This window comes from Homarus americanus, unplaced genomic scaffold, assembly GCF_018991925.1.
Source record: "Homarus americanus isolate GMGI-L3 unplaced genomic scaffold, GMGI_Hamer_2.0 scaffold28051, whole genome shotgun sequence".
NCBI classification, from domain to species: domain Eukaryota; kingdom Metazoa; phylum Arthropoda; class Malacostraca; order Decapoda; family Nephropidae; genus Homarus; species Homarus americanus.
The window spans coordinates 790131-817864 of NW_024720144.1; the positions used below are offsets into that span (position 1 = coordinate 790131).

Below are 27734 nucleotides of genomic sequence, written 5' to 3' on the forward strand. Positions count from 1 at the left end.
AACTTCCTAAATAGAACTTTATCTCTGAAGGTTAATCTATATTTTTATAGATTAGTCCATATATGAAGTTTTGATCCTGAAATCATAGTCTTTTGGAGCTTGTAGCCTGGGAGATCTTTCTTCCCCATCACACTGTTGGCCTCCAATAAGGGTATTAGTTATAACAGTTGCCCTCTAGCTGCAGACCTTACAGAACCTTGTCTCTCTCATCAGTTTATTTTGTGCCAAAGCTACTGTTAGCTATTTTCAATTTCAGGGTGAATCTGCTAATTTGAAATTTTGCTACAACTAACTAATTCACAAATTCTATGAGGAGAGAGGGTATTCAAGTTGCCTGGTTAATTATGGGCACAGCTAAAGAATACTATTTCAAGATCAATGTTCCATTCATTGCACAAGTCCTTAAGCCAGGTGGCTCTTATTGCATTGATTACTTTTGTTCCCCATCCTCCTTTCAATCCTTGAGGTTCCGGAAATGCCACTGATGAGAACTGAATTGGGTGCAATAATTTACTAGAATCACCTTTACTATTAATAACACAAAAATTTTTGCATACAATAAATGATTAAACATAGCTAAAATTCTAAACAGGAAAGTTTGGTGGGGGGGGAGGGGGGACCTACTGTGCCATTGGACATGTGATGATGCCACTGAAGTTTACGGCCTGAGTGTTTCTTTCGATAGAAGTCTTCAACCTCTGGGATGAAGTCCTCCAGCTCCATGGGTAAGCTGACTGCTACTCGATCACTACCTCTCGCCCATGCTCCCGCATTCAATATTTTTATGTTAAGATTATCTGTAAAAAATGGTAAACAAAGAATGATTACATAGTATTTACTGTAAATGCAAATTCACATATCTTAACATTCATACTATATCCAATTGTTAAACTGTTCCATTAACAGAACTTTGATTATCCATGTGTGGAATTGCCAACAATCTATGTACCAGCCCAAGCCTTACTGTACCCAGATGCTCTTCCCAGTACTCCACCTTACCATCAGTACTCCACCACTTGTCATCAAAACATTCTTTAAATGCCACATACATGAACATCCTCTTCCTCCCTTTTGATAGTGGAGGTCTCTTTCCTACTCACACTCCTTTCCTCATTGGGCCTCCAATTCTTTCAACGTGGATAACAAATAACCCCCACTTAAACACCAACAATATCAGTATTTGGCTCTTATATGCATATGTCTACCATTCTATTATAAAGTAAAACATCTATTTACCAATCTATCACGGTTTTTATCTTTACTTCTCTCCTACCTAATATGGGGTGGATCACAGCATAAACGAATAAAACTATAAAATAAAAATCCCACATACAATAAGGTGGGAGGTTTTGAAGTGATCCCCCACCAGACACTACTGCAAATTCTGAAGAAAAAAATAAAAGTAACCCTGAAATCCTCTTTTCTAATATTACTGTACTAGGATTGGAGGACTCATATAAATGTAAAATGGTGCAGTAAAAGTCAAGACCTGTAGAAATTTATAAATATTTATGTACAGGTGCAGTACTGCATTTCTATGTTAACGTAATAAATCTACAGTATTTCTATTATTCAAAATGAGAATCACTTACACGTATAATATTTACAACTCTTTTTTGCAAAGATAACTGAATCCCTCCTAACATGGGAATATAAATTTTAGCACATTCACCCGTAATTGTCTCCTTCGTGTCTTCTAAGCTTCTTGGGTAATTTTTTTACTACACAAATTTAAGGTGACCATGTAGACCAAAATATAGAGGGGAAAGGTCTAGGGACTAAGATGGACCTCTTTTCAAGAACACTGGGACACCTCTTGAAGATTACTACACATATGTTTGGCTGTCATTTAAGTGAAGCAATCATCACTTGCTTACCTGGAAAAGAAAGACCATATGGAAAGGATGAAACTTTGTTCAACAGCAGCTGTAAAATCCTTACCTGCTACACTAGACTTGGTAGTAGTTCTAATGGTTTCCTTAAACTGCTGATTGAGATCTTCGGACACTTTAATATCTTGAAACATTCTTGCCAGCTTATTGACATAGTCTGCAGGCATGCCCACCTCTCGCAACCTGTGTAGAATACAAATACCATACAGTATGTGTAATTTTTTCATTCATGAACTCTAAATTATAATGCAGTCTGTAAATAATATCATGTTACAGCATTTTGACTTTCAACTACTGTATAATGTAAGGTGGGTGGAATCATACACAATTACACATACATATTTTCCTTTCATATGCTGTCGTTCTTTTATTCTTACCCCTGTAACAGATATTCTACTTTGATACCTTTTCCACAATAAGGCCCAAAATATCCATCTGGTTTCTCCCTATTGCTTTACATAACCCAGCAGTCATTAGCAGCATGTCCTCCCCCATATATCACTCTATAGCATCCTTTTTACCCATTCACACAGAATACGACTTATTTGCTGTACATTCCTCACTCACTACCAACCATACTACCACATTCTACCCCACCAAACATGAGTCTTCCTAATGACTCACTATCCCCTAACATCTTTGTTCATGAGTCTGACCCATCACCCTATCATATTGTGACTCACCCCTATATCCTATAACATCATCATATTCCTTTTACCTACCATTCTACCATATTCTCCTCTTTCTCTGAGTCAGCTGAGGTGTCGAGGATGAGACGGCGCGTAAGATGCGCCTTGTGGTACCGCATGAAGACATCCTTGTTGCTCACATACTTTAGCACCAGCAACTGGGGAGTAAATTACAAAGATTATGAGTCTCAAAGAACTCTAAGGCCCCAACATCTTATGGATGATAAATTGTGGCTCCTCCCTTCCCAGTGCTACCGTGTTCACAAATAAATTAAAAGTACAGTATATGCAAACTACCAACAAGAGTAAGCTAATATGAGGTCTGTTCAAAAAGTAACCAAACTTTTAAAAAAAAAAAATTTATTGCTTTACTTACAACTTAATCAGACTTGTCTCCTTCAAAGTACTCCCCTCCACTGTTGATACACAGCTCCCAAAGTTTTTTCCAGTTCTGGAACGCGTTTTGAGAGATGGTGCGCAAGTCACGGAGCAAATTTTCTTCTATCTCTTCTATCGTCCGAAATCGGCGACCTTTCAGGGTGGATTTCAACTTTGGGAACAAAAAAAGTCCACAGGAGCCAAATCCGGAGAGTAGGGTGGCTGGAGGATGATAGTCGCCTCGAACTTCGCCAAAAAGTCACGGATAAGGAGCGACGCGTGACCAGGTGCATTGTCATGGTGCAGCATCCAGGTCTTGTTTGTCCAGGCCTCTTCCTCTGCATTGCCTCCCTCAAAGCTTCAGGACCTCCACGTAAAGCTCTTTATTGACTGTCTGACCACGTGGAACAAACTCATGATGAACGACTCCATTCCAATCAAAAAAGACAATCAACATCACCTCCACATTTGAGCGACTCTGACGTCCAGATTTGGGATCGTCTTTGGTGGATGTTCTTCCCCCTTTTAAAATGCTGGTACCACACGTGACATTGTGTACGGCTCAAATAACCCTCCCCATAAGCCTGTTGCAACATTTGAAAAGTCTCCCTTAAAGTTTTTCCCAATTTGAAACAGAATTTCACGCAAACACGTTGCTCTTCAAGATCCTTCATTGTTCAACTTGCAACAAATCACTAAGTGCACTAAACAAACGTTCACTCTAGCGCGTGTAACTCGATGACTAATTGGTCAGGTCACCAATACACAGCACTCCCATCACGAGCACGCTGCGCCGGCTCGTTGGCATGCTATTTAAAAAGTTCGGTTTCTTTTTTGGACAGACCTCATATATGGCAACTCTCTTCTCTATTTAAATTATGCTTAAGAAGACAAGAGAACGTTTGCAAAAATATGGGAGTTAAGAGTACTGACAAAAAACACTTTGATTTGGTATACAGTATACATATAAAGAATAAAATACACAAACTACTTGAAAACAGACAAACAAGCATCCTATATGTATATCTTACATACCACAGAGCAAAACAGTGCTAAGCCCTGCCAAATATAATGTACAGGAATATAGTACTTACCACATCTTTTAATTTGCTCTCAATCTCATCTGCAGTAAGCTTTTTGCTAAGTGGAGTCTTTCTGAGCAGCATATCACAGTAGTTTGCAAGCAGTTCTGGACATTTAGATTCAGGTTGGGTCTTGTTGCCAATCCCTTTCTGCAGGGAAATAAAAAAATTAATGAGTACTGGTACCACCATTCTGTTTTACTACCAGGTGGATCACTCAACATACACAACATGGTCCTGTTTCTCTCAACATTCAGTGAAATGATGTTTAAACAGCCTGCAATATCTCTCAAAGAGATTTACCATAAGCAAACTTATTACTGTTATGTGTGGAAGCATACAAGGTAAGTTTAAGGAGTTTGTTGAGTGGACAGACAAAGGAATAAGCCTATCATAAACAGTATCATAAATAGTGTATATTCAGTACATATAATTTGTTCTTAAATCATACAAGCCTTTTCCTACAATGATTCAAGGATGCCAGATGGGTGCTGATCAACTGAGACTTAACATTCAGCAGCTAATGGGGTTATCCCATCCCCATGGCAGGATACTAGTCTTTAAAGGGTTGTTCTACTGTCAGCAAATACACATGATGGTGTATACATTCAATGCTTAATGCATAAGTGCAAGTGTACAAGGAGGTAACCCAATCCCCCACTCCAGTTGAGAAATGATCCCAAACCATTCACTTGCTGAGACATACTCTAAAGTTAATTAATTGGAAACTGTGTTCTTGATGGTAGAGAAAAAGACTAGTAAAAGGGTAAAATGTGTGTGTGTGTGTGTGTGTGTGTGTGTGTGTGTGTGTGTGTGTGTTGCAAAAATATATGGATACACATGACAGTGCTGTGTAAAAGAAGTTCCATCCTGTTGTGCATGTTAGGCATCCTGTTGTGCAGCAGGAGTATATCTACTGACAACAGACTGATCAACAAGGAGCATCACTGTGAAACAATAACAATCGACACACAATCCATGACTCTGGACCAATTCTGAGTGGGCAAGGTTTTCATAACTATAATATGAACAGACTTGGTTACTATATGAGGTGAGACCCCCTGGCATTCACAATTCTTTCTCGTCAAAAGGATGACACACTTTGATGGCATATTATGTCATAAATCTGGGTAAAGTTTATCTTTTAAACACAACTAAAAAATGGAACAATGCATGAAAACGTACTGTTTTACTTGGCAACTCTAATTTGAAGACTGCGTATCGTTGACAACCTCTTTATAAGCCTTGTCTCTTGCAGTGAGGAACCGAGGGTCTTCATTAAATGCCTCTGTTACCAATTTACTAAATCGTTGAAACAGGTCTAGAAGTTTTTCTACATATTGTTCTGAATCCTGGAAACAAGAAACAGTCAAATAGAAAATGAACACACAACTTTTTGGTGTGTTATTAATTAAGCATCTAAGCCACTAAACCCAAGTATGAGAAGATAATTATAACAGTGTACAGTCCTGAATATACTGTACTGTACAGTAAAGCCTTAAATAACGACGGTAATGTGTCCTCTAATATTTCAGTGTAAGGTGAATCATCGTAACCAAATCATTAATTACCATTAAAATAAAGCAATAATGAGATGTTCCCAAGTGTGACCTTTTCATATCTTTTGTGTGGCTTTTTACCCTCTTTTCCCCCCAAAACAATACAATTAATGAAAATTGCAAACTATATTCTTTAAATAATGTTTCTGAATGCACCTTATACAATATAAATGAATAATAATATGGTCACAAGAGGAGATGTGACGCCATTGTTTTTGTTTGTGTTTACAGCCGGGAGTCCGGGACGATAGTTCTACACGAGAAAATGAAGAAAATAAGACCCTGGTTGTAGCTGTAGTAAAATTAATGTAAAAAAATTAATATATATGTTTTAACTAATGTTATTAAATGTTAATAATGGATTGGGAACGCCAACATATACGTGCACATTTAAAGATACCGTGCCATTTATCTTTTTAAGAATATGTACAAAAGATTCATTATTGTTTATGTATTTGATCGAATTAATCTTTATATATGCGAAATGAACAATACAATTCATTAATAATACGTAGAATATTAAAACACACAAGAGGATAAGAGACGGCATTGCTGTCAGTGTTTACACCCATAATGTCAGTTATCCACCTGAAACTGAAGAAAATAAGACCCCGGTTGTTGTTGTAGTAAAATTAATGTAAAAAATATGTATGTTTTCATTAATGTTATTTCATGTACAGTAGAAGTAACCACTGATATTAAAGAAAAAGTGAGACTGATGGTGGAACGCCAATGTATACGTGTGCACTCAAGGAAACATAGTCATTTATCTTCAGAATATGTACAAAAGATTCATTATTGTTTATTACTGAATATGTATTTGATTGAATTAATGCTTATATATGTGAAATGAACAATGCAATTCATTAATAACACATAGAATATTAAAACACACACGAGGAGACAAGACGGCATTGTTTTCGTGAGTGACAATGGTTCTACATAAGAAACGGATCCTACTACGAATATTCCTATAACGAACGGTTTTACCTATAAAATTGAGAATGCTATAACGAACGCAACTCCTACAACGAACGCGGATGAATACGGGACTATTTCGTCTGGCGCATGAATATTGTTGTACCGCGGCTCACAACAAGAGCATGATGCGCCATCTTTGTCTCATTGTGTAGCCAGTGCACCACTGTTATTGTTGAAATTTCGTCTTTTGATGTGGAAATTCGCGTTAATTGTATAACTATTTTGTTATACAAGTATACAATTGTAACAATGAATCGTCCAAAGCGAGTGAGAAAGCTAATAACCCTTGAAATTAAGAAAGAAATTATAAAGAAACGTGAGAATGGAAGAAGCATTGCGAAACTTAGTGATGAATATGGGATGGCTAAATAGACTATATGTACGATTTTGAAGAATAAAGAGGAGTTAAAAACTGTGCAAGTGGCTAAGGGAATCTCTAGACTTAGCAAAGCAAGGTGTAATGTGATTGAAGAGATGGAAAATTTACTCTTAGTGTGGATAAAGGAGAAAGAAATGGCAGGTGATAGCATTAGTGAAGCTATAATTTGTGAGAAGGCCAAACAATTGTTTGAGTACCTTAAAGCCAAGACTCCCAGTGCAAGTGATAGCGCTGTGCCAGTGTTTAGGGGTACCTGCATGCTGAATAACACTAAGGTAAGATAAAGTACTGTATTTTTTACATTTTCCACAGAAATTTTTCTGTGTTAAGCGGTTGTATTTGGGGGCCTGGAATGGATTAATCCTATAACGAACGAATGCTATAACGAACGAGGTTCTAGAACCAATTAGATTCGTTATAGCATACTCCACTGTAAAACCCTGGTTGTAGCTGTAGTGAACTTAATTTAAAAAAAATTGAATACCTGTATGTATGTTTTAAGTAATGTTATTTAATGTTAATAAATGGAACACTAGAAGTCGCTAACCACTAATGGTAAATAAATAAAGCGAGACGATTGGGAACGCCAACGAATGAACAGTACCTAAGTGATTACAAGTAAAAACATATCGTCATTTCTCTACATATGAATATGAAAGCAACACTTATTTACTGTTCATATATGTTTTAAATAATATTAACGAATGTAAAACAAAAATCCTACTTGCCAATGGTGGTAAAGTCTAAAACATAAGGACAGACAACGAATATTGTGCGAGTTTTTACTTAGATGACGAAGTCATCAGGTTCAACTTTGGCTGAAGCTGTAGCTTTCCATAAAGCTGTTGCTGAAACTGTTACTGAACCTGAAGTTGTTGTTGAAGCTGCTTATGATGCTGAATTTGATGGTGTAGCTGAAGTTGATATTTAGGCCTTCGAATAATAAAGCTGTCGAAAGAACCTTGCACAGCTGCTTTTTTTCTCATTATACATCTTTACGTAGAGGTCATTTGCGTTTATTTAAATTTTAATGTTTTGTTCTGCTAATGGATCCACTTCAGAAAATATGTTCATTGCTTGCTCCATATAATATCCACAGACCTCTCACCTTTTTCATATGGTTTTAACACATCTAGTTTCTCGGCTAAGCTTATACACCTTCTATTAGGTTTTGAAACAACTCTACCATCACTTGCTCTCTTGCTCATGTCGAATAGGGATGCAAAAATGCTGTAAGAAACCTCAGAAAGTATTTCTCCTGTTCCTGTTCAGATGCGTGAAAACAAATGGACCGCCAAGCTCCGACTGTTGTTTACTGGCGATGCGCATTACCACTCATTAGCCAGGCAGTTTTTTTGCGCATGGCGCTCTTCATTTTTTACAGTAATTTTTTTTATAATACATAACGGGATTTAATTATTATTTATATGAAAATATTATTTTATTTTATTTGTATTACGGTATATTTTGGTTGTAAATACGAATGAAATAAGGACATAAATTGAATTTGGTCCTAAATATGAAAAGTTGTTGGTCGAACCGTTGTTATCGGAGGCTTTACTGTATTGGAGAAGAATGTAATTTCTAATGCTTAATCTGCAAAATACAGAAATAACTCACCAGTATAAAAATATAATTACCACAGGAAATGATAGGGTGTTATAACTACAATAAAAAAATGCAGTTAAATATAATGTCTACAGTTGAGCTATCAATGTCTCAGAAACTCAGAACAGTCAGACTGTCTCTGACCAGCCCAGAGATATTCTGTAAAAATCTGATAAATTTTATACAGTACCCAGAATGTTCCTTTTTTTTTTTTCTTTAAACACAAATATCACCATAATGAAACCAAATGATTCTTTTGGGTCACCTGGAAAAAATTGGGATACATCTACAGTTAAAAATTAAAGTACATGATGCAAAGGTTCATTCTCTATACTGTACAACTGTTGAGCCCTGTTATCTCCACCTCTAAGGATATCAACCATCTTTAGTTGGGGGGGGGAGTTTCACAACCCACATATGGTTTCAACTTTCAGAACTTTTATGAAGAATTAGTGATCAGTAAAATCTAAAATGATTGATGTCTTTCAGGGAGTCAGGAGACAAGTAATATATCCACAACTCAAAAATACACCTTCAAACACTTATACTGTACATAAATCATAATGCTCACTTGTGTTATAGTGTCTGCAGCTGCCACCATGTCTGCCAGGCCAGCTGAAACGATGTGTTCCTCTAGTGCATTCAGCATAGGCTGTATTCCATCTGGTACACGATCCATTAACTTGAACATAAGCTGCAATTCTGTAAGGCAATGCAGAAATGAGTACTTCCAGCCACCTCTCACTCCCATACAAACGTTTCCAAACTTCCTTCTCTCGATCAGTCAGTACCATCACGTACAGTATTGTCTCCCATGAGGAAAATTCTCTCTTTTCTAATCCTGTTTGCTATAAATAACCTGCAAAAATATGAGTTTAAATTTCTTTCTATGTAAATCTAACATTATAATAATCATTTACTTTTAATATTGAAGAAAAAAGGTTTAATCTCATTATGCAGTTGGCTGCACAACAAAGATACAACTGTAATATGCTGAAAAAAATCATTGTTGTTTAACTTTTTTTATTTACTTACACTACTAAATTTTGTAATAATAGTTACAGTATAATAAACTAAATTTGTAATCAAAGGTTTATACCATACTTAAGGTATATCATTTAATACAAGTTTAATGTGCTCTATGGTGTTTAATATTCAAGCTAGAGATAATCCTTCACATGCTCACATTAATCCTCTACTAATTCACTAATTATGACTGTTCAAGACCAACAAGTACAAAAATGTAGAAACAGCTGATAAAGGATCATAATTTGAGACAGACAACTCCTCCAAAGGGAAATGCATGTAAAATTACACATCAGTTTGCAATGTAATCATAAATGCAGTGTATAGTATATAATTTTTTTCTGCAAACTAATTCATCTCTTGAACACCCATGAAAATCTAAATGTTAACATTCAAACACTTCACTGGCAGATACTGACTATCTGTCTCATTGTTCTTGATCATCTGTGAACACTCTGCCAAGATGGTGTCACGGAAAGTCGTCACCAACACTTCAACACAACATTCGTTTAGCTGAAAGTACAAGACAAGAAAATATATAAAAGAATGGTAGTTATATATAGAGTATAAATTTTGCTAACTACTTGGAATATATGCAATTGTTATACAACTTCTATCCATAGTTACCACACATCTCTTAATACAATATTTTAGTAACACACTTCATGTTCTGTCCAAAGAACTGGGGAAAAATTTTAAGAGTGAATTTTATATTAAGATTACAATCAATATTCTTACAGTTGGATGGCAAGCTTAAACTGGTAGTAAAGTAAGAGAAGAATTTGGAAAATTCCCAACATGGACCCTAATCAGACATATGGACACTACTCATATGCCTATGAAATACCATTAATGTTACATGATGTGCAGAGACAAAACTCTTGGAAGCACATTGACTGGTTTAAATCTGCTATAAATGTATTCATGGAAGACTGACCTGCACTTTCTAGTAAACTCTGCCATGCCTGCAGGTTTACATTCTAACTTTCAAGATCTTAGCACAATCACCTTGCCTATCTTTAAAAGTACCTGTACTGTACCCAGAAATTTGCAAAAAATAAAAAATAAAGTTACAAATTGACTGAAACTATAATCAGACAATAAACTTACATTCTGTAATGATCCACTAAATGACTCTAAGTATTTGTCTCCTCGTTGTTCTTCTTCTCTCAACTTAAGCTCTGCATATTTCATGTAGTTTTGTACACCATTGGCCTCTAGGTACTGTGGCGCTTTGACTCGATAAAATGATTTAGTTGCTTCTATATATGCCTGAGGGAGAGACAGCAGTCATTAGTAATCATATATTAGTTGCTGGCACTGTAATAACTGGCTGGCCTCAATTTTGCAAGGACATGTCAACATGTTGGTTAAAGTGACACAGTTTGTCTCTTTGGTATACTTCTACTGGCACTGCCATGCCTTCTTCAGCACATAACTATCACTAAAATGCAGTACAGGGTATTGCTGTTTTCCTTCATTATTTTACTTCATTTTACTCTTTCCATATTTACTTGCTTTGCTTAATCTATTTTAACCCCAAACTACAATTAGTGCTCCAATTCCAAATTCCTGTCACAAACTCATTTCTCAAAGTACTTTGGTCATAACAATTGTTTTATACATTTGTCTGATTCTTCAAGCTACACACAGAATTCTTCATCAGAAGTTCCAGCCCTGTAGCACAGTACAGTGACCCCTCGTTTAACGAACGCCTCGGTTAACGAAATTTCGGTTAACGAACTGCCTTCCATAAGGATCTTCAATTCGGTTAACGAACAAAAATTCGGTTAACGAATTTCTTACGAACCGACCTCAACATGTTTTCGCTTGCACTGACCGGGCAACCAGCTTTAGTATCAGTCCGCCAATACATTAATCGGTTCTAGGGCTTAAATTCCTTACTATTTTAGTAAATATCAAGAAGTTTATACTATTCAATAATTTTAAAAGTTTAATATTCAATTTTTTAGTCATTTTAACGATTATTGAACATAATTGAAGGTAAAGTGACTAGTTTAATGCGCGGCATCCAGCCTCTTAACACAGCAAACAGGCGTTAGTCTCTCTCTGTTTTCACTGGAGGTAACATCTTGCTTGAGACTCTCTTCAACTAAACACTTTTTTTCTGTGTTTCCAAGCAAATTATTGGTCATTTTGAAATATATTTTACATATTGACAATATATAATGCAGTGCAGTGTTGATTTAAAGAAAATAATCTTGAATTACACCAAGAGAGCTAAAATTTTATGGGTGAAATGGCGCCATGGGGTGACTTCTCTTCCACCCCAATGCCTTCTCTTCTTCCTTCTCCTCCACCCCCATTCTAAATCCCATCATCATCATCCAGGAGCCTTCTACAAACACACCTCAAAGTAAGTGAACTTTTCTACCATTTTTGTTGAATTTAGGAAATTTTCGGTGAGCTGGAACCAATTACCCAAAAACCCATTGAAACAATGGTTTCGGTTAACGAACGACCTTCTGGAACGGATTGAGTTTGTTAACCGAGGGGTCACTGTACTGTATAGTAGAACGTCGATTTAAAGCGAATCAATTTAAGATTATTGATTTAAAGCGACACCCACAATTAAGGTCAATGATTAAATTTAAAGTGAATCTTTCCTATTTTGCGTGAGTCAATCTGGCGCAACATATTTTAAATTTCGCGCCTAATGTTTCCCACCAGACGCATCTCTGGACACGCTTCACGGCTGTCCGCCACTCTCTCACACCCTCAAGCATTCTCAGTTCTCGTGCTGACGCTCTAGTGAACGGACATACTGTGTGACACTATCTCCTACCACATGTATCAACCATCACCATCCAAGAAGAGGATGTGACTGAACTGCTTGTTAGCATGGAGGATCCTCTCACTTCTGAAGAAGTCTTGGAGATGGTGGAAATGGCAAAAAAACACAAAGAAGAAGAGGAAGTGACAGATGAACCCCAAACAGTGGGGAAGGAACTGACAATTCCTAAGCTGAGGGAGTTTATGCAGCACGTCAATTCTGCCACCCAGTCTGCACTGCAACATGACCCTGATATGGAATGCAATATGCAAGTGGTGCAGGCGTTGAATCAGGCTGCATCTCCGTACTCTCAGCTGCTAGATCAACTGATTATGGCCCAGCAATAGAAGAAAATCACCTCATTCTTCTGTCCAATATCCTCATCAGGTGAGTTTGATATGAAACTGAATGTTTATTGATTGGAAAAATAGACATTAAATTCTGGTTATACGACATGTAATAATAATGTGGCAGAATTTCAATAATTTAATGAATGTTTTCCATTCCTTCAGCTCCTGAGGTAGCTGGCCCATCTACGTCTGGGCAGACACGGCCGTCATCCGGTGCTTCCCGCATGTCAGATGTGTCAACAGCCACACCACTAGACAGTGATGTGGATGTTGAGCTGGTCGAGTTGGGCTCTGCATCTTCAGAGGATAAATTGCCTAACTAAAGGTGATTGAAAACCTATTTTTGATAGCATAAAGTAATTAAAATATAAGTTGAGAGGAAAGTGAGTCAGACGAGAGGCGGGTGGAGCGCGGCACCAGCGCCACCACCCTCCCCCATCAGCTGATCACTAGTAAACAGACCATTTCGCATCCAGTAATTTTAGCTGTGTTGATTTACAAGTGTTTGTTTTAGCATAATACTACAGCCTGTACAAAAACAATGTTTTGTTTAATCTAGGAGATGAGCTGAGGTGCATCTGGGTGTATACTCTCAGTCGGGGAGGGCCAGTGGCCCGAGGCAGCAGACAGTACTACGCAGTATCAGTACCATCCAGCTCTCAACTCGACTGCAGGGAGTGCTTGCTGCATATATATCATTACACCATATATTTTTCTCATATTTACTAGTTAATAAAAGTCTTTTTTAGTATTTTGTGTTTCTCTCTAGTACCAAACTAAATTATTCCATTGAAGCAACACTTCGATTCAGCGCGAATTCGGTTTAAAGCAACCTCTCTTAGAACCTACCTCGTGTTATATCACCGTTCTACTGTATTAGTAAATCTTCAGCACTTTAAGGAATGAAAGTGACAAAAATAAAAATGCATTTTTTTTACGGGGATTAGCTCACTCGGGCACAGGTCATTGACCCACATCGGGGCCTGGGGGTGAAAATGTAATATTAACAATAATAATAATAATAATAATAATAATAATAATAATAATAATAAAAGTAATAATAATTCATAGTAAATAAAATTTATAATAAAAAATAAAATTTTTTAAATAAAATAATAAATTAATGATGATGATGATGATGATGATGATGATGATAACACTGTAATAATAATAATAATAATAACAAAGAAATAACCAAATGAAAAAAGATCAAAAGTGAGAAGCAATATACAGTACTGTATTACGGTATACAGTATGTTGTGTTAAAGTAAGAGAAACAATTGAGACCCTGCAATTGTGTGTAAATGAAGCAGAAAGTCAGATCAGCAACCTGGGACTTGGTCACAATTTTTGTGAAGCCATATAGCAGCAGGGTCTACCATTAGACAACACATTATGCTTCCAATATCTTCCCAGGCAGTAGTACCTCCCTGTTTGGTAGCTGCCTACTACTGTACCTACTATTGACTCGAATGTCAATAAATGAGAGACACAGTAACATGATAAAAAAGGCATAGGGATAACTAACTCTACTGATGTATTAAATATACTGTATGTATGTTTCTACTGGTTGTAGATTTACATCACAATCATAAGATTATGAAGAGAGAGAAAAGCAAAATCTGTAAATTCGTTACCTTTTCAAAATTTTCTCTATAAATTTGCAATTTATCGCCAGAATTGGAACAAAGGTTTACATAAGACTCTCTGACACCAATGACTAATTGAGAGTCAAACGCTTCTCCATTCCTCTCAGCATGAACCAGTTTCATGGCCGAGTCTTGTAACCGTTGCTTAATGTTGCTGAAGATGCTTGCATTCCAACTATCCAGCATTAACTGGAAAAGAAAAGTACAAAATAACAAAATTTCACATCTGAATTACTTGATCAATTCAATGATCATCAACATTACTTACATAAAAACAGCCTGATATTTCCTCCGAAAACAGTGGGAGCTTATAAAATAAACCCACCCTCCAAATAATAATGGAAGGGATGGGGTTTGATCTTAAAAAATTCTCTTTCGAGACAGAAACATTGAGGAGTAATCCATTTATATTCATGCTAAAAATTGCATAGTTTACCTAGTATATCATTTTGAAATATGCAACTAGAGGTAATCCAAAGATTGCCCAACTCCACTTTCACAACCAACACCCAATAGTGTCTTAAGTTTGCCCTTAATACATGGGAGGTAAGAACATAAGAACATAAGAATGGAGGAAACTGCAGCGGGCCTATTGGCCCATACTGGGCAGTCCCGTTTACACCCAACCCCTATTGCTCATATAAGCATCCAACCTATGTTTAAAGCTATTCAGCGTATTCGAGTTAATGATGATATTTGGTAACTTGTTCCATTCATCCACTACTCTGTTTCCAAACCAGTGTTTACCGATTTCACGCCTAAATCTAAATTTATCTAATTTAAAACCATTGTTACGAGTTCACTCCTGGTTGGATAGTTTGAGTACCTTTGTAATGTCCCCTTTGTTTAGCCCAGCCTTCCACTTATACACCTCTATCAGGTCGCCCCTCGCTCTACGTCTCTCGAGGGAGTGCAAATTAAGATGCTTTAGCCTGTCTCTATATTCAAGGTTCCTAATGCCCGGGATTAGTCTTGTCATTCTCCTCTGAATTCTTTCCAAGGATTCTATATCCATTCTGTAATACGGTGACCAGAACTGAACTGCGTAGTCCAGGTGTGGTCTCACAAGAGCAAGATACAGTTGTAGGATGACCTCTCTAGTCTTGTAACTAACACTCCTTTGTATGAACCCAAGTACTTTATTAGCCTTGTTACGAGCAAAAACACATTGTTTACTTGGTTTAAGGTTCCTACTTATCATTACTCCTAAATCTCTCTCGCAGTCGGATTTCTCTATGGCATCGTTGTTCATCTGGTATCTGGTTTCCCTGTTTACATCTCCTATACTGAGTACTTTACATTTGTCGACGTTGAATTTCATCTGCCATTTTTCAGACCATTCGAAAAATTTGTTTAGATCTTCCTGTAGTTTTGCCGAGTCCTCGTCAGATTTAATAACACGTCCTATTTTAGTGTCATCAGCAAATTTACTTATGTTGCTGTCTATGCCGATATCTATGTCGTTTATGTATATAATAAATAATAATGGTCCAAGTACTGAGCCTTGGGGAACACCACTTGTGACGTTGCTCCAATGGGACTTAGTGCCGTTAATGCTCACTCGCTGTTTCCTGTCCTGTAACCACGCCCTAATCCATTTAAGGATGTCACCTTTGATGCCATGTGCTTCTACCTTTCTAATTAGTCTTTCGTGGGGGACTCTGTCGAAGGCTTTGCTAAAGTCGAGATATACCACATCATAATTGTGCCCCTCGTCCACCGATTCGAAAACTGATGAAAAGAATGTTAATAGATTAGTTAGGCAAGAGCGTCCGCTTGTGAAGCCATGCTGGGAATCATTGATCAATCTGTGCTTCTCCAGGTGATTTCGAATAGAGTTTGAGATGATTGCTTCCAGTAATTTGCCTACTATTGATGTTAAACTGATTGGGCGGTAGTTAGAGGATAGTGATCTATCCCCCTTCTTGAAAATCGGTATTACATTCGCTATCCTCCAGGATTCTGGTACTACACCTGTTTTTAAGGACATGTTAAACAACTTTGCTAAGGGCATACTAAGCTCTTCCTTACATTCCTTTAATACTCTGGCAAATATCTCATCGGGACCAGGTGACTTATTAGGCTTTAGTTTGTCTATTTGCTTACTAACATCGTTGCTAGTCACTACTATCTCACTTAATTTGTTTTCTTCACTATCTCTGAATAGAGTCGGTGCCTCGGGTATCATGTTTAAATTTTCGGTGGTGAAAACTGTTGAAAAATATTTATTCAAATTATTGCTCATTTCTCTGTCGTTATCAGTGAGCTCGCCGGTGTCTGACCGTATTGGTCCAATCGTTTCTCGTGTTTTAGTTTGATACATTTGGTAGAATCCTTTGGGGTTTGTCTTCGCCTCCCTTGCTATCCTTACCTCATTATTCCTCTTTGCTTTCCTTATCTCGGTTTTAACCCTACTCGCCAGTACCCTATAATAGTCCCGGAGGTGAATTTCGCCACGATTTATCCTTCTACCTATAGCCTTCCTTTGGCCAATGATGTTCCTTAGATAATTATTAATCCATTTAGGGTCATTGTTGTCTGATCTGAGTTTTTTGTATGGTATGTTCTGCCTTTGTGCATTAAGTAACTCACTATTTAAATTGTTGTGGAACTCGGCAATCTCAGATCTCGTTATCAGGTCAGTGTCATCTGACAGGTTCACGGCCAAGCGCGACACCCCCTCTCTCAGCTGCCTCTTTAAACTGTCAAAGTTCGCCCTTCTGAAATCTGGTACTTTAGTGGGATTTTCCTTACGTCTGCCCTGAAAGTCTAACTGGAATCTAATTTCTTTGTGATCGCTGCTTGCAAATTCGTTCCCTACCTCGACCCTGCTAATGAGGTTTTCTCTGTTTGACAGAACTAAATCGAGTATATTATTACCCCGCGTGGGTTCAGTTATATGTTGACTTAGAAAACAGTCCTGGATAGTCTCGAGAAAATCTTCTGATTCTGAGTTACCTGTAAGGTCAGTCCAATCTATTTGGCCAAGGTTAAAGTCGCCTACTATACAGACTTTGTTGTGTATGGAAGCCCTGCGCATTTCATCCCAGATAAGTCGCTCTTTGACTCTATCAAGATTGGGAGGTCTATATATTACTCCTGTGATTAATTTTTCTCTACCGTCGATTAATTCTATCCAAATTGTTTCTGTATTCCGGTCAGTTTTTATTTCCTTATTTATTTCACATTTCAGATTATCCCGAACATAGATTGCTACTCCGCCTCCTTTCCTGGTCTGCCTATCGGTATGGAAAAGTTTGTAACCCGCAATTTGGTATTCGACTGGTAACTCACATGTGTCTAGGTTGATCCATGTTTCAGTGAATGCAATTATATCGATTTTTTCGGTACATACCAAGGCCCTAATATCATCCATTTTGTTTCTCATACTTCTACTGTTTGCGTAGTATACATTTAAGTTAGTTGTGTTCTGAGTCCTCCCCCTACCGCGTTTAGTTTTAAACTCCCTGTCTAATTCAGTTTTGTCATCATTCCTAACACTATTTCCCTGTAATCTTTCACTTTGTTTACCCGCTCCCACTGCAGTCTCCTCCACCCCCGTGGCATGAAATGACACTGTGCATCTCATTCTTTCCATTGAACAGATGCCAACTTATTTGATAATGTTGTAAACTAACGTCCTGGGGCATTTGTGTTGCTCCATGTTTCCTCTATTTAAAATTGGGCTTTCAGGATCAAACCTTCATTCATAACTTGGAACCAGCTTGGAAAGACATGTGAAACAGAGGAAAGAAGCTCTACGTCCTGAGTCATGCATCCTTATAAGGAGTCTGCTTTCTACATAATACAGAAACTGGCAACACACTTTACAGTCTTCCCTCTTGCCTACACAAAATTCTGGTAATATCTGGGTTTTGGAACCATTCCACCAACTGAAGAAGATGCCTCACTAATTAGTATTGGTAAACTCACCTTTCTAACTATTGAGTCATCATTTTGGACCTTCTTGGAGACTGAGGTAGTAGTCTTGCCCGCTAACGCAGACTCTAGTTGATTGAAAGGTAGCGGAAGGTAGTTGCACTGTTGAAAGAACTTTCGCCACTCACTAATATATGCTTTCAGGAGTGCCTGATCCTCATGCTGGTCCAGTACACGCTGTCAACACCAAAGTATCATTATTACTCTCGACTGTATGTGCTATTTGCTGCTACACATCTTTTCTCATGTTACTATTATACTGTAGCCATTTCTCTACTCCATCATAATAAGGAGCAATAGCAATGGCAGGTTTAGTGCTCAATTTAACTTACTTTTAACAAACTATAATATTAACGGTATTCTGAAAGTAATTACTTTTAGTACTGTTTTATAAAAATCACATAATGCAGTAGAGGTACATAAATACTTGGTTTCAAGAAATGGTTACTTACAGTAAGTGGATAATAATACAGTAAATCAATCTTTACTTTTAAAAAGCAACAGCAGTATACATACTGTAATGTAACACTAAAAAATTTTCACTACTAACACTACCAGTTAAAAATACACAGATGAGTGTGTTAAGCTGCATCTGAAATAAACTCACATATAAAAACATTACAGTCATGCTGGGAACAGTTAACACCGAGTTGATTAACAAAGATAAAAGAATGTTTTCCTTACCGCCTGAGCATGTGTGATGAAGTCAAGTATGTCATCTTGTAGTGCCTTCTGAACCTTTGGAGGGCCTTTCTCATCCCACAGACAGACTTTGTGGACAGCCCAAAATAAGTCTTGCCACTCGGCACGACTCACACACTCCTGCCTCAGCAGCTTCAACACGGTCGGTCGCATCGCCGGCCATTTCTCCTCAAAGGTGACGGTTCCTTTGTCCTGGGGAGATAATATACTCAATATCCTGCCGCCTAACCCATAACACTACCCATACTATGTCCACGGTCAAAAACTATCTCTGTCATGAATCAAAATTTAAAAATCATCACATTTTCACCAAACAACCTGAAATTATTCCCAACCTGACAATGCAATATCATCCTTAGTATCTGATACTGTTCACTGATACCTTTCCAATCATGACCCAACATGAGTAGAGTACAGTAGCAAAATAATTATGTTCCAGGATAATATACTCATTATTCTAATAGTAAATTTTCCAAAATTTTATTGTTATCAATCTAGACTATACTGTACTAAACTGATCAGCTCCACCAGAGATTGTTTCTAATAACCCAACAACCTGACACCATTTGCCTCCAGCTATATGACTCTGGATTACAGTACAGTACTAAAGGGTATGATCTATCCAGATACTGTATGATATTTACTGTACAGGCCTACCCTTGTGAGGAAGTGAACCCTGAAGTGATGACTTTTTTATCTATAACCAAAGTACTCACCTGCCAAATTGACCCCATAGCTTGGGGTAGTGGTGTTAATCACACGTTATCTGTCAATAGGTCCACAGGCACAGAGTGATCACTTATCGGCAAAAAATCCCCCAGTCACTTAAATAAATTTCAAACTTATAGTCGATTACTGTAGTTTATCTTCTGACTATTAACACTTAATGGACTTAGTCCCTAAATATTTCCATGCATATGGCACCTTCCTGAGCCTTCATATATATTCAATTCATTAGTTCACTGAAAATTTCTTTAGCATATCTGAGAACATCACAAATCACAGTAGTACTTCAGTTCCTTGAATGTTACAGTGTAATGAAGGAATCAAATTGAGCAAACCAATAACCAGCCATATCTATTGTGATCCACTGGGGCACTACAGTGCACAAGTGTTGCACAGCTGATGTCCATCTCAGATAACCACATCACTTAGAGCGGAAACACAAAGCATAAGTTACCGGTACCTCATGATGACACTAAGGGTGATAACTTTAGTTTTGTCAATACTGAAACTTAGAACTACCAGGTATGATTTTTATTTTCTATCTTGGGACTGACGATAAAAATACTGGACAAAAATTACTCATAGCTTCATTATATAATTCTTGTCTCAAGTTCATGTACGGTAATCATGACACAACCCAGTGATATCATCATGGTCAAAAATCATCATCCAGAAAGTAATACAGACAGTCCTCGGCTTACGACGGGGTTAGGGACCGACGACCAGGTAGTAAGTCAAATTGGTTGTAAGTCGAAAATGCGAAAATAATACATAGAAAATCTAAAATGGGTGTCTCTTTTTCTTCTCAGCACCACGAGAACTCTCACTTTTACGCTTGCCAGCCATTTTAAAGGGAATTACAAACGAAAATTTTGTCATTACACAGCGCGATCACTAACGTTGGGACTCGAAAATACGTAATTTGAAAAATATTTTATACGACTGTGGCGGTCGTATGTCCGGGTGGTCGTAAGTCGAAGAGTACCGGTATAGTATTATATTGTCTCTGTAAGTTCAGCCATGGAGTACAATGAAAATAAGTTTTTATGCAGTAAATGTATGTGGGAAAGAGACAAAAGCTTCCCCAAATCTACATCTCACCATTGTTGTCACCAAGACACTGTTCTCTCCCCAAAAGTGTACAATATTTTTCTGAAATTGTCTGAAGTATTGGCAATCATTATTTAGTTTATCTATTCATTTAAAATAATCCTGGTCACTTTTGTCATGGTATCCACGTCCTAGACAGACACTTTAATGAGCGTACACATTCATGTCACCTAGTCCTGGGCTTTGACATAATATGGGATTTCAGGATTAATCCTTGAATTTCTAACTTAAAAATATATCTGTCAGCTTATTCCATATTCAGTACTGTAATTGCAAAACCATTCAGGCATCAATTTAAAAGTAAATTACTTTAGTTTATGTCACGCAATTTGTAGTTTTACAGCTTCAACCATTTCTTTGTAAATAATAATTTATCAAACATCACATTTTTTACCAGTTCAAAATTTTCTACATAAGTTATAATAATAATTGCTGGTCTTTTGTTTCTCAAAAGTGTCAGTTCTAAGGAATTCACTAGCACTTGAAATACAACGAAGTCAAAGACTTGAGAATAAAAAAAAACTATACTGTACTACAATAAAAGATCACAAAAAGTGACAGTTCAACTTCTATCATTCATATACTCTTAAGTTTTAATACTTCCCAAGCCCTGTAATTCTCCATCACTGTACCCTGTTTGGGATCATAAGCTTTAAAAAACAACAAATAAATAAATAAATAAATAAATAAATAAATAAATGAATAATTAAAGGTCATAAGTTGTTTCTAAAAGACCTCCACAGAAGTCAGCTGCTTCATGGATGCAGGCAACTGACTGTACAATCTGGGTGTTGTATAGGAAAGGGATCGGTCAACAAAAGAACATTCCTGTACAGTACTGCTCTAGGCTCCTCAAGGTGTCGTACTACAACAGTACTACACAAAATCACTTCAGAATGTACAGTATAGTCAGTGGAATTAGTAGGTTGACCAAATACTTAGCCTCACCAAACATTAGTGTCTCAAAAGTCATTATACAGAGTTTGAACTTTATCTTAGCTTTAATTAGAAACCAATGTAATTCAATCAAGAATGGGGTAGTGGGAGTCCTCGGTGGGAGAACAAAAACAAGCCTGGCAACCCTGTTAAACAATGTTTGAAATGTCTTCAGTACAGTATATAATTAGGTAGTTATAATAGTCAACCCGAGACAAAATAAGGGATTGTAAGTGTCACAAGACACTGTCCATCCAAAAACTGTTTAACAGAATATAAATTTCAAATATGAAAGTTGCAACTCTTAGCTACTGAATTTATGTGCACTTTAAAATTCATTTTAGAGTCAGAGTACACTCCAAGATTACTAACAGAATTGACAGGACTGAGTTGCACTTCCCCAAATTTAAGGAGCCAAATCATCTGTGCTCTCACCCCTCCTATTTCCTTGGATGACAAAATAATCTTGGTTTTGCTGTCATTCAGTTTAAATTTTCTCCTAGCCATCCAAGTAATAATATCAGACATCAAGGATTTCATTACTATATCTCCTCAATATCCTCAACTTTTACCATTTTCACACAAAGCTGTGTATCATAGGCATAGAAATGGTAGGCAACACCATGAGCATCCAGCAGAGATGCAGACTACCCGCACTTGCATAGACTGTAAACAGAATTGGTCCAAAACTGATCCCTGTGGGACTCCAAACTGCAAAGAGACAAGGTCTGAAATGGTTTCACCAACCATCACACATTGAGATCGCTCTGACAAATAAGACTCAAGTAGTGAGAGTGCATTCTCATGGACACCAAATAACCAAAGATCACGAAGCAATAGATGATGACCCACCGTGTCAAATGCTCAACCACTTCAGTTTTCTATGAGATAGAATGAGTGCAATATTTTGCAATGTTTGGTGCAAAGCCTATTATGGTATACCCTGTACAATGAATGAATTTTGTGGATGAGAGAGTTGTCCCCTCCACCCCTCACTGATCAACGCAAATACTGTACTGTAGACTATAACCGCATGTTTGTCATTATAAATATAAAACTTTATTACTGTACAGATCAGGTGGACTGCAAGGTTTGTTTTCTGTAGCTACATGATGACTTTCTTCACAATTACCTCTACTGTACTGTATGTACAGTCAGCAAAAAAAAGGATCTGCACCCCTGATCTGATGGCCTTGAAAATGATCACTGTGTCTGAGATCGTGTTCATTTAGTAGGATTGGTATTTCTGATCGTGTAACGTATTGTTTAACAAATATGATATATCCTCTATATTACGTATAGTTAAAATAGAAAAATTGACCATAATACGGCACATGGAAAACCTTAAAAAAAACAGACAATATTATATTAATATAATGTATATCATGTTGTATTACCCACATAAAAAATATGTTCCGCTATAGGATATACAATACTAGTGTATATGAGTTGCCTTATAGGAATACTGTATCACATATGAGATAAAGAGAGGTTCACGCAACTCCTCAGTATTCAAACTTATATTTGATTTAAAGTAACATTGGATGAAATATATGACCTCATCAAAGAGGAAGAAAAATATAAATTACAGTACTGTATTAAGTTTTGTAAGCCCTACACTAATTCTCATCAGGACATGAGTTGCTGTAAAGAAATAAATGTTTTATGAAATGAGCTTACAAAACCTCTTTATTATACCACATTATAAGAGACCTTCCTCACTGCTTTATTTGTATGATTTAAAACACATTGTGCACACTAACAATTAAACACCTTAGCTGTAAAAACCAAAAGATAAAGAGTAACTGGCAACTCGAAGTATGGACTGCAGGTCTACCAACAGATGGCACAACTCAGAGGAATTGGTCAGAATTCTTGGTCCAGTGTGTCATATTGTACAACATTGAAAATGGTAGATACTTTTTTTTACTGACTGTACATATAGTACAGTCCTGTACAGTAATTGAGAAATTTTTCTGGTCCCAGCAAGGTAAGTTCTTTACCTAGAGAAGTGTTTTCAATGTGTGTCTAAGGTGTCTAGAACAAATTAATTCATCTTCCACTTGAGAGTTTCAATTTATAAGTTTTATACTTGTAGTTTACTTTTCTGCTTTTTAAGTACTTTAATGCACAGAATACATACTGTCGTACTTGGTAGCTGTGTAAAGATACTGAAAACTTTAGTTTACTTAAGAATCAGCAAGAATGCCAGACTTATTTTTGTTTTAGCAGGAATGAACCACTGACCAATTGTTCCAGCACCCATTGGTTTCTGCTAAAATTAATTAGTTTTTAGTGAAGTTTTTCGTATTATAAAACAGCAAAGCACAATAGATGTGGAGGCCACGGAATCCTTACAATTGATGAGTAAATTTAAGATTAATTTTGATTAACGTTGGTTTTACTGATGTTAACATTTCCTGTAGAAAGAGTTAATATTGTGCTATTTGGACTTTAGATAAAGGTTACATTACCTTTCAATATTCTTGGATAGTCTTTATTTTGGAGGTAATGTCGAAAGTTGAATTATTTACTGTAAATACTCCTCCGAAAAATCTGCCAAATCTCTGTGTGTCGTCTGTTTGTTTAAAAACTGGCCCACTCAGTCCCAGAGTACTCCCATGTCCACTAAAAACATTAAATTACTCCATGATGCTTCGACAAAGTTGCTTTCATTGGTACCAGATATCAAAATAAATACTTTCTGTTTAATATGGCGGGGGTCCGAGGGGGCGGAGCCCCCAGCTAGGAAGTTAGGTAGTTATTTTTATTAGTTAATTCTGTATGTCATTGACATGTAAAATCATCACTTACTTGAAAACCATTAATTTTCCAAGGAAATGAAGGTCATATTTAAAACAAAAAACACCAAAATACCCCAGAAATAATGGTTTTCATGCATAAAACACAAACGTCACTAAAACAATTTCCTTAATTTTTCCTTTCTCTACCACAGACATGAATTATATGCATTATTACCAATGGTAAAATAAATGAAGCAGTTATTTTTCCGGTTAGACTTTTTACTTACTTCTGTTATTTGTCCAGCAATCACTCTGTTGGTTGAGGCTGATGACCAAGATTACTGAATTCAGTCACTTGTAAACATGGGTAAGTTAGGTCAGTTTAAGTTTGCAAATGACCAATTACAATGAATGCCAGACAAATAGCAGAAGTAAGTAAAAGTCCGTGACCAGACAAGTAACAACTGCCTAAAATGAAAGTTACAAAAAAAAAACAATTCAAAAGTGTGTTAAAATAACCTTCAAAATAAATATATAGAATAACATTTAAGGCCTACAGGACACTCGCGATCACTGAGTACGTACTTATAGCACTTGAATCTTCGTGCTGATGTGGCGAGCTGAGATTACCATCGAACTGAGATTACCTTACCTAACCTAACCTCTCTCAAAGATTCCTGTATTCTGATGAGAAATCCTTGCATGCTGGATGTCTCCAAAAAAATTCTAAATTAAGTGCACTCCCACATCACAACACACTGGCTTTACAAACACTGTCAAACTTATGACCTCTGATAAATATGACACATTCCCGAGGTTTGCCATCACAAACCCACAATCCCAAAATACTATTTCGCCTACACTTTTGGGCCTCAAGCAGCAGACCTATATTTCATGATAAGGGCAGAAGAGAACATTGAGGTACAAGAGCCTGCTGTATACCAGACCAACAACTGAGCTCTGGCCACCACCAACCCCTCACTTCCCACACTGCCTTGCTCTGAGGGACGCTAGATTCACTGCGTCTTCCATCACAGCCAAACCTTAACTACGCCATTAAATACGACATCATGTGCGACTCAGAACAACAAAGAGAAATTCTTGGATGGCAGCCCAGCTCGGTGACAAAGTCATATAGAGATGTAAACAAACCATGACATGCCACTGTCGCCCCTATTACTCCTTATCTCGGCAATAAATTACTAAAATCTCACTAAATACTCAATATTTAACTGTTCATGCATACAACAACAAAATATCTTGTGTCTAGCTTCATCTGGGGAGGAGAAAATAAAGAAATGTGAAGTAATACCATAGTACAACAAACCTTTAACAACGCCGCCATGACATATTATTAAAGTTCATGTTATTACCATTTGTAAAATTTATATCATCTCTTGAAGAAATTTTAATAAAATTGTTGTTTTATAAGCAAAATTATAAGATAAGGACTCATCACAGATAAATCGATGTTGATATTTACGTCAATTTTTATTAAAGAAAAAGTTATGTTTCTCATTTGATACATTTTAACTCGACAGCTGCCCGCGATTTTCAAATGTTCTTGCATTTCCTTATTGTAGACTAAGAGCAGTATTTAAGTCTCATATATATTCCAATTTAATTAATTTATCTTTATAGATACTACTACTGATCACCATTGAAATTATTTATAATGTTATCTGCACAAACTAGAGATGAAAACGAGTCCAGTCAGTATCCAGTGGTGTGGGTTGGGTACTAGTATTTTACCTAATTTATAAAGTTGAAACAAGTTGTGACTCACTGTGGTCAGCGGCTCTCCGTATGGTAGGTGGTCACTGGTCACTGACCGACACAGTCCAGGTGAAGTTGCTCAGTAGCGCACAGCTGCGGGATGATTGCAAAGGGAACAGAGAAGTGCAGGACATACTCTGACTTGTCTAGTTGGTAAGGCGGTTTCCAAGTTGTCACCCGTAAACCATACGAGGTTAGTCATTATTTCTGCCAACCATAAGGTGTCGTTAACGACACTCGTGTGGGAAAGACAATGATTATAGTGTTGAACGGATAAACTACCAGCCTTCTTTATACAGGTATTCAGTGAGCCGAGTGAGATATAGGTACCATAATGAGGGCACCACTCTGCAGTATACGCAGGGCCGGATTTTTACCCGGTCCGACTAATTACCCAAATGTACCCAAATGTAGCCAAATATAGCCGGAATGAAGTCAAATAATGGTCCTAAATGAATAAATCGGACTGCCAATCACTTCTCGACTAGTATTTGGTGTCAGAAAGTCACAAAAAATTGGAAAACTTACTTTAATCTGAGTTAATAGATCGCGTGCATGTACCGACGGAGCGAGGAATTACCCAAATGTAGCCAAAGGTAGCCGCATTTGGGTAATTAGTCGGACCCGGATTTACCTACTTGTGGGCCCCAGGCCAAACTCATCAGTGGGCCCCCAATTTTTTAGAAATGTTCAGGGCCGGATTTACCTACTTGTGGGCCCCAGGCCAAACTCATCAGTGGGCCCCCAAATTTTTAGAAATGTTCAGGGCCGGATTTACCTACTTGTGGGCCCCAGGCCAAACTCATCAGTGGGCCCCCAAATTTTAGAAATGTTCAGGGCCGGATTTACCTACTTGTGGGCCCCAGGCCAAACTCATCAGTGGGCCCCCAAATTTTTAGAAATGTTCAGGGCCGGATTTACCTACTTGTGGGCCCCAGGCCAAACTCATCAGTGGGCCCCCAAATTTATAGAAATGTTCAGGGCCGGATTTACCTAATTGTGGGCCCCCAAATTTATAGAAATGTTTGCATGTTTCAATGACTGACTGCATGACTGGCTGAGCGAGCTGTCAGCAAACCAACGGTAACCCTGACACGTACTGAACGTGAAACGATCCTGTCCTTCACACGTCAAGGCGCGGAAGGTTTCTTGAACTTCTCTCTCTCTCTCCCCAGTATATATGCATGTATAGATAGGTAGATAAATAAATATATCGACAGATCGATGGTGGGACACGGACATTTAAAAAATGTATATATTTTTTATTATTATCTTATTTTCTTCATTTTAGTATAGGGCCTAGTCCGTGGCCCACCTGAGAACCACCCCATGGCGTGGGCCATGGCCCACCAGTTGAAGACCACTGCAGGCCTATACTTATTGTACAGGAGCCCTTATGGTTGTGAATATATGA

General features: G+C 37.4%; 1 protein-coding gene across 1 annotated transcript in view; it reads right to left on the minus strand.

Annotated features, from left to right (window-relative positions):
* LOC121860418 (cullin-5-like) overlaps positions 1 to 25811 on the minus strand; it is a 34152-nt gene extending 8341 nt beyond the window's left edge. The window contains 14 exon segments of the mRNA XM_042357566.1: positions 625 to 797; positions 1942 to 2075; positions 2615 to 2739; positions 4054 to 4191; positions 5227 to 5261; positions 5264 to 5393; positions 9140 to 9270; positions 10014 to 10107; positions 10705 to 10866; positions 14376 to 14576; positions 18321 to 18503; positions 19011 to 19220; positions 19745 to 19794; positions 25520 to 25811. Coding sequence (XP_042213500.1) covers positions 625 to 797; positions 1942 to 2075; positions 2615 to 2739; positions 4054 to 4191; positions 5227 to 5261; positions 5264 to 5393; positions 9140 to 9270; positions 10014 to 10107; positions 10705 to 10866; positions 14376 to 14576; positions 18321 to 18503; positions 19011 to 19220; positions 19745 to 19762 — 1734 coding nt within the window. The 5' untranslated portion in view covers positions 19763 to 19794; positions 25520 to 25811.
* Positions 25812 to 27734: the final 1923 nt, after the last annotated feature.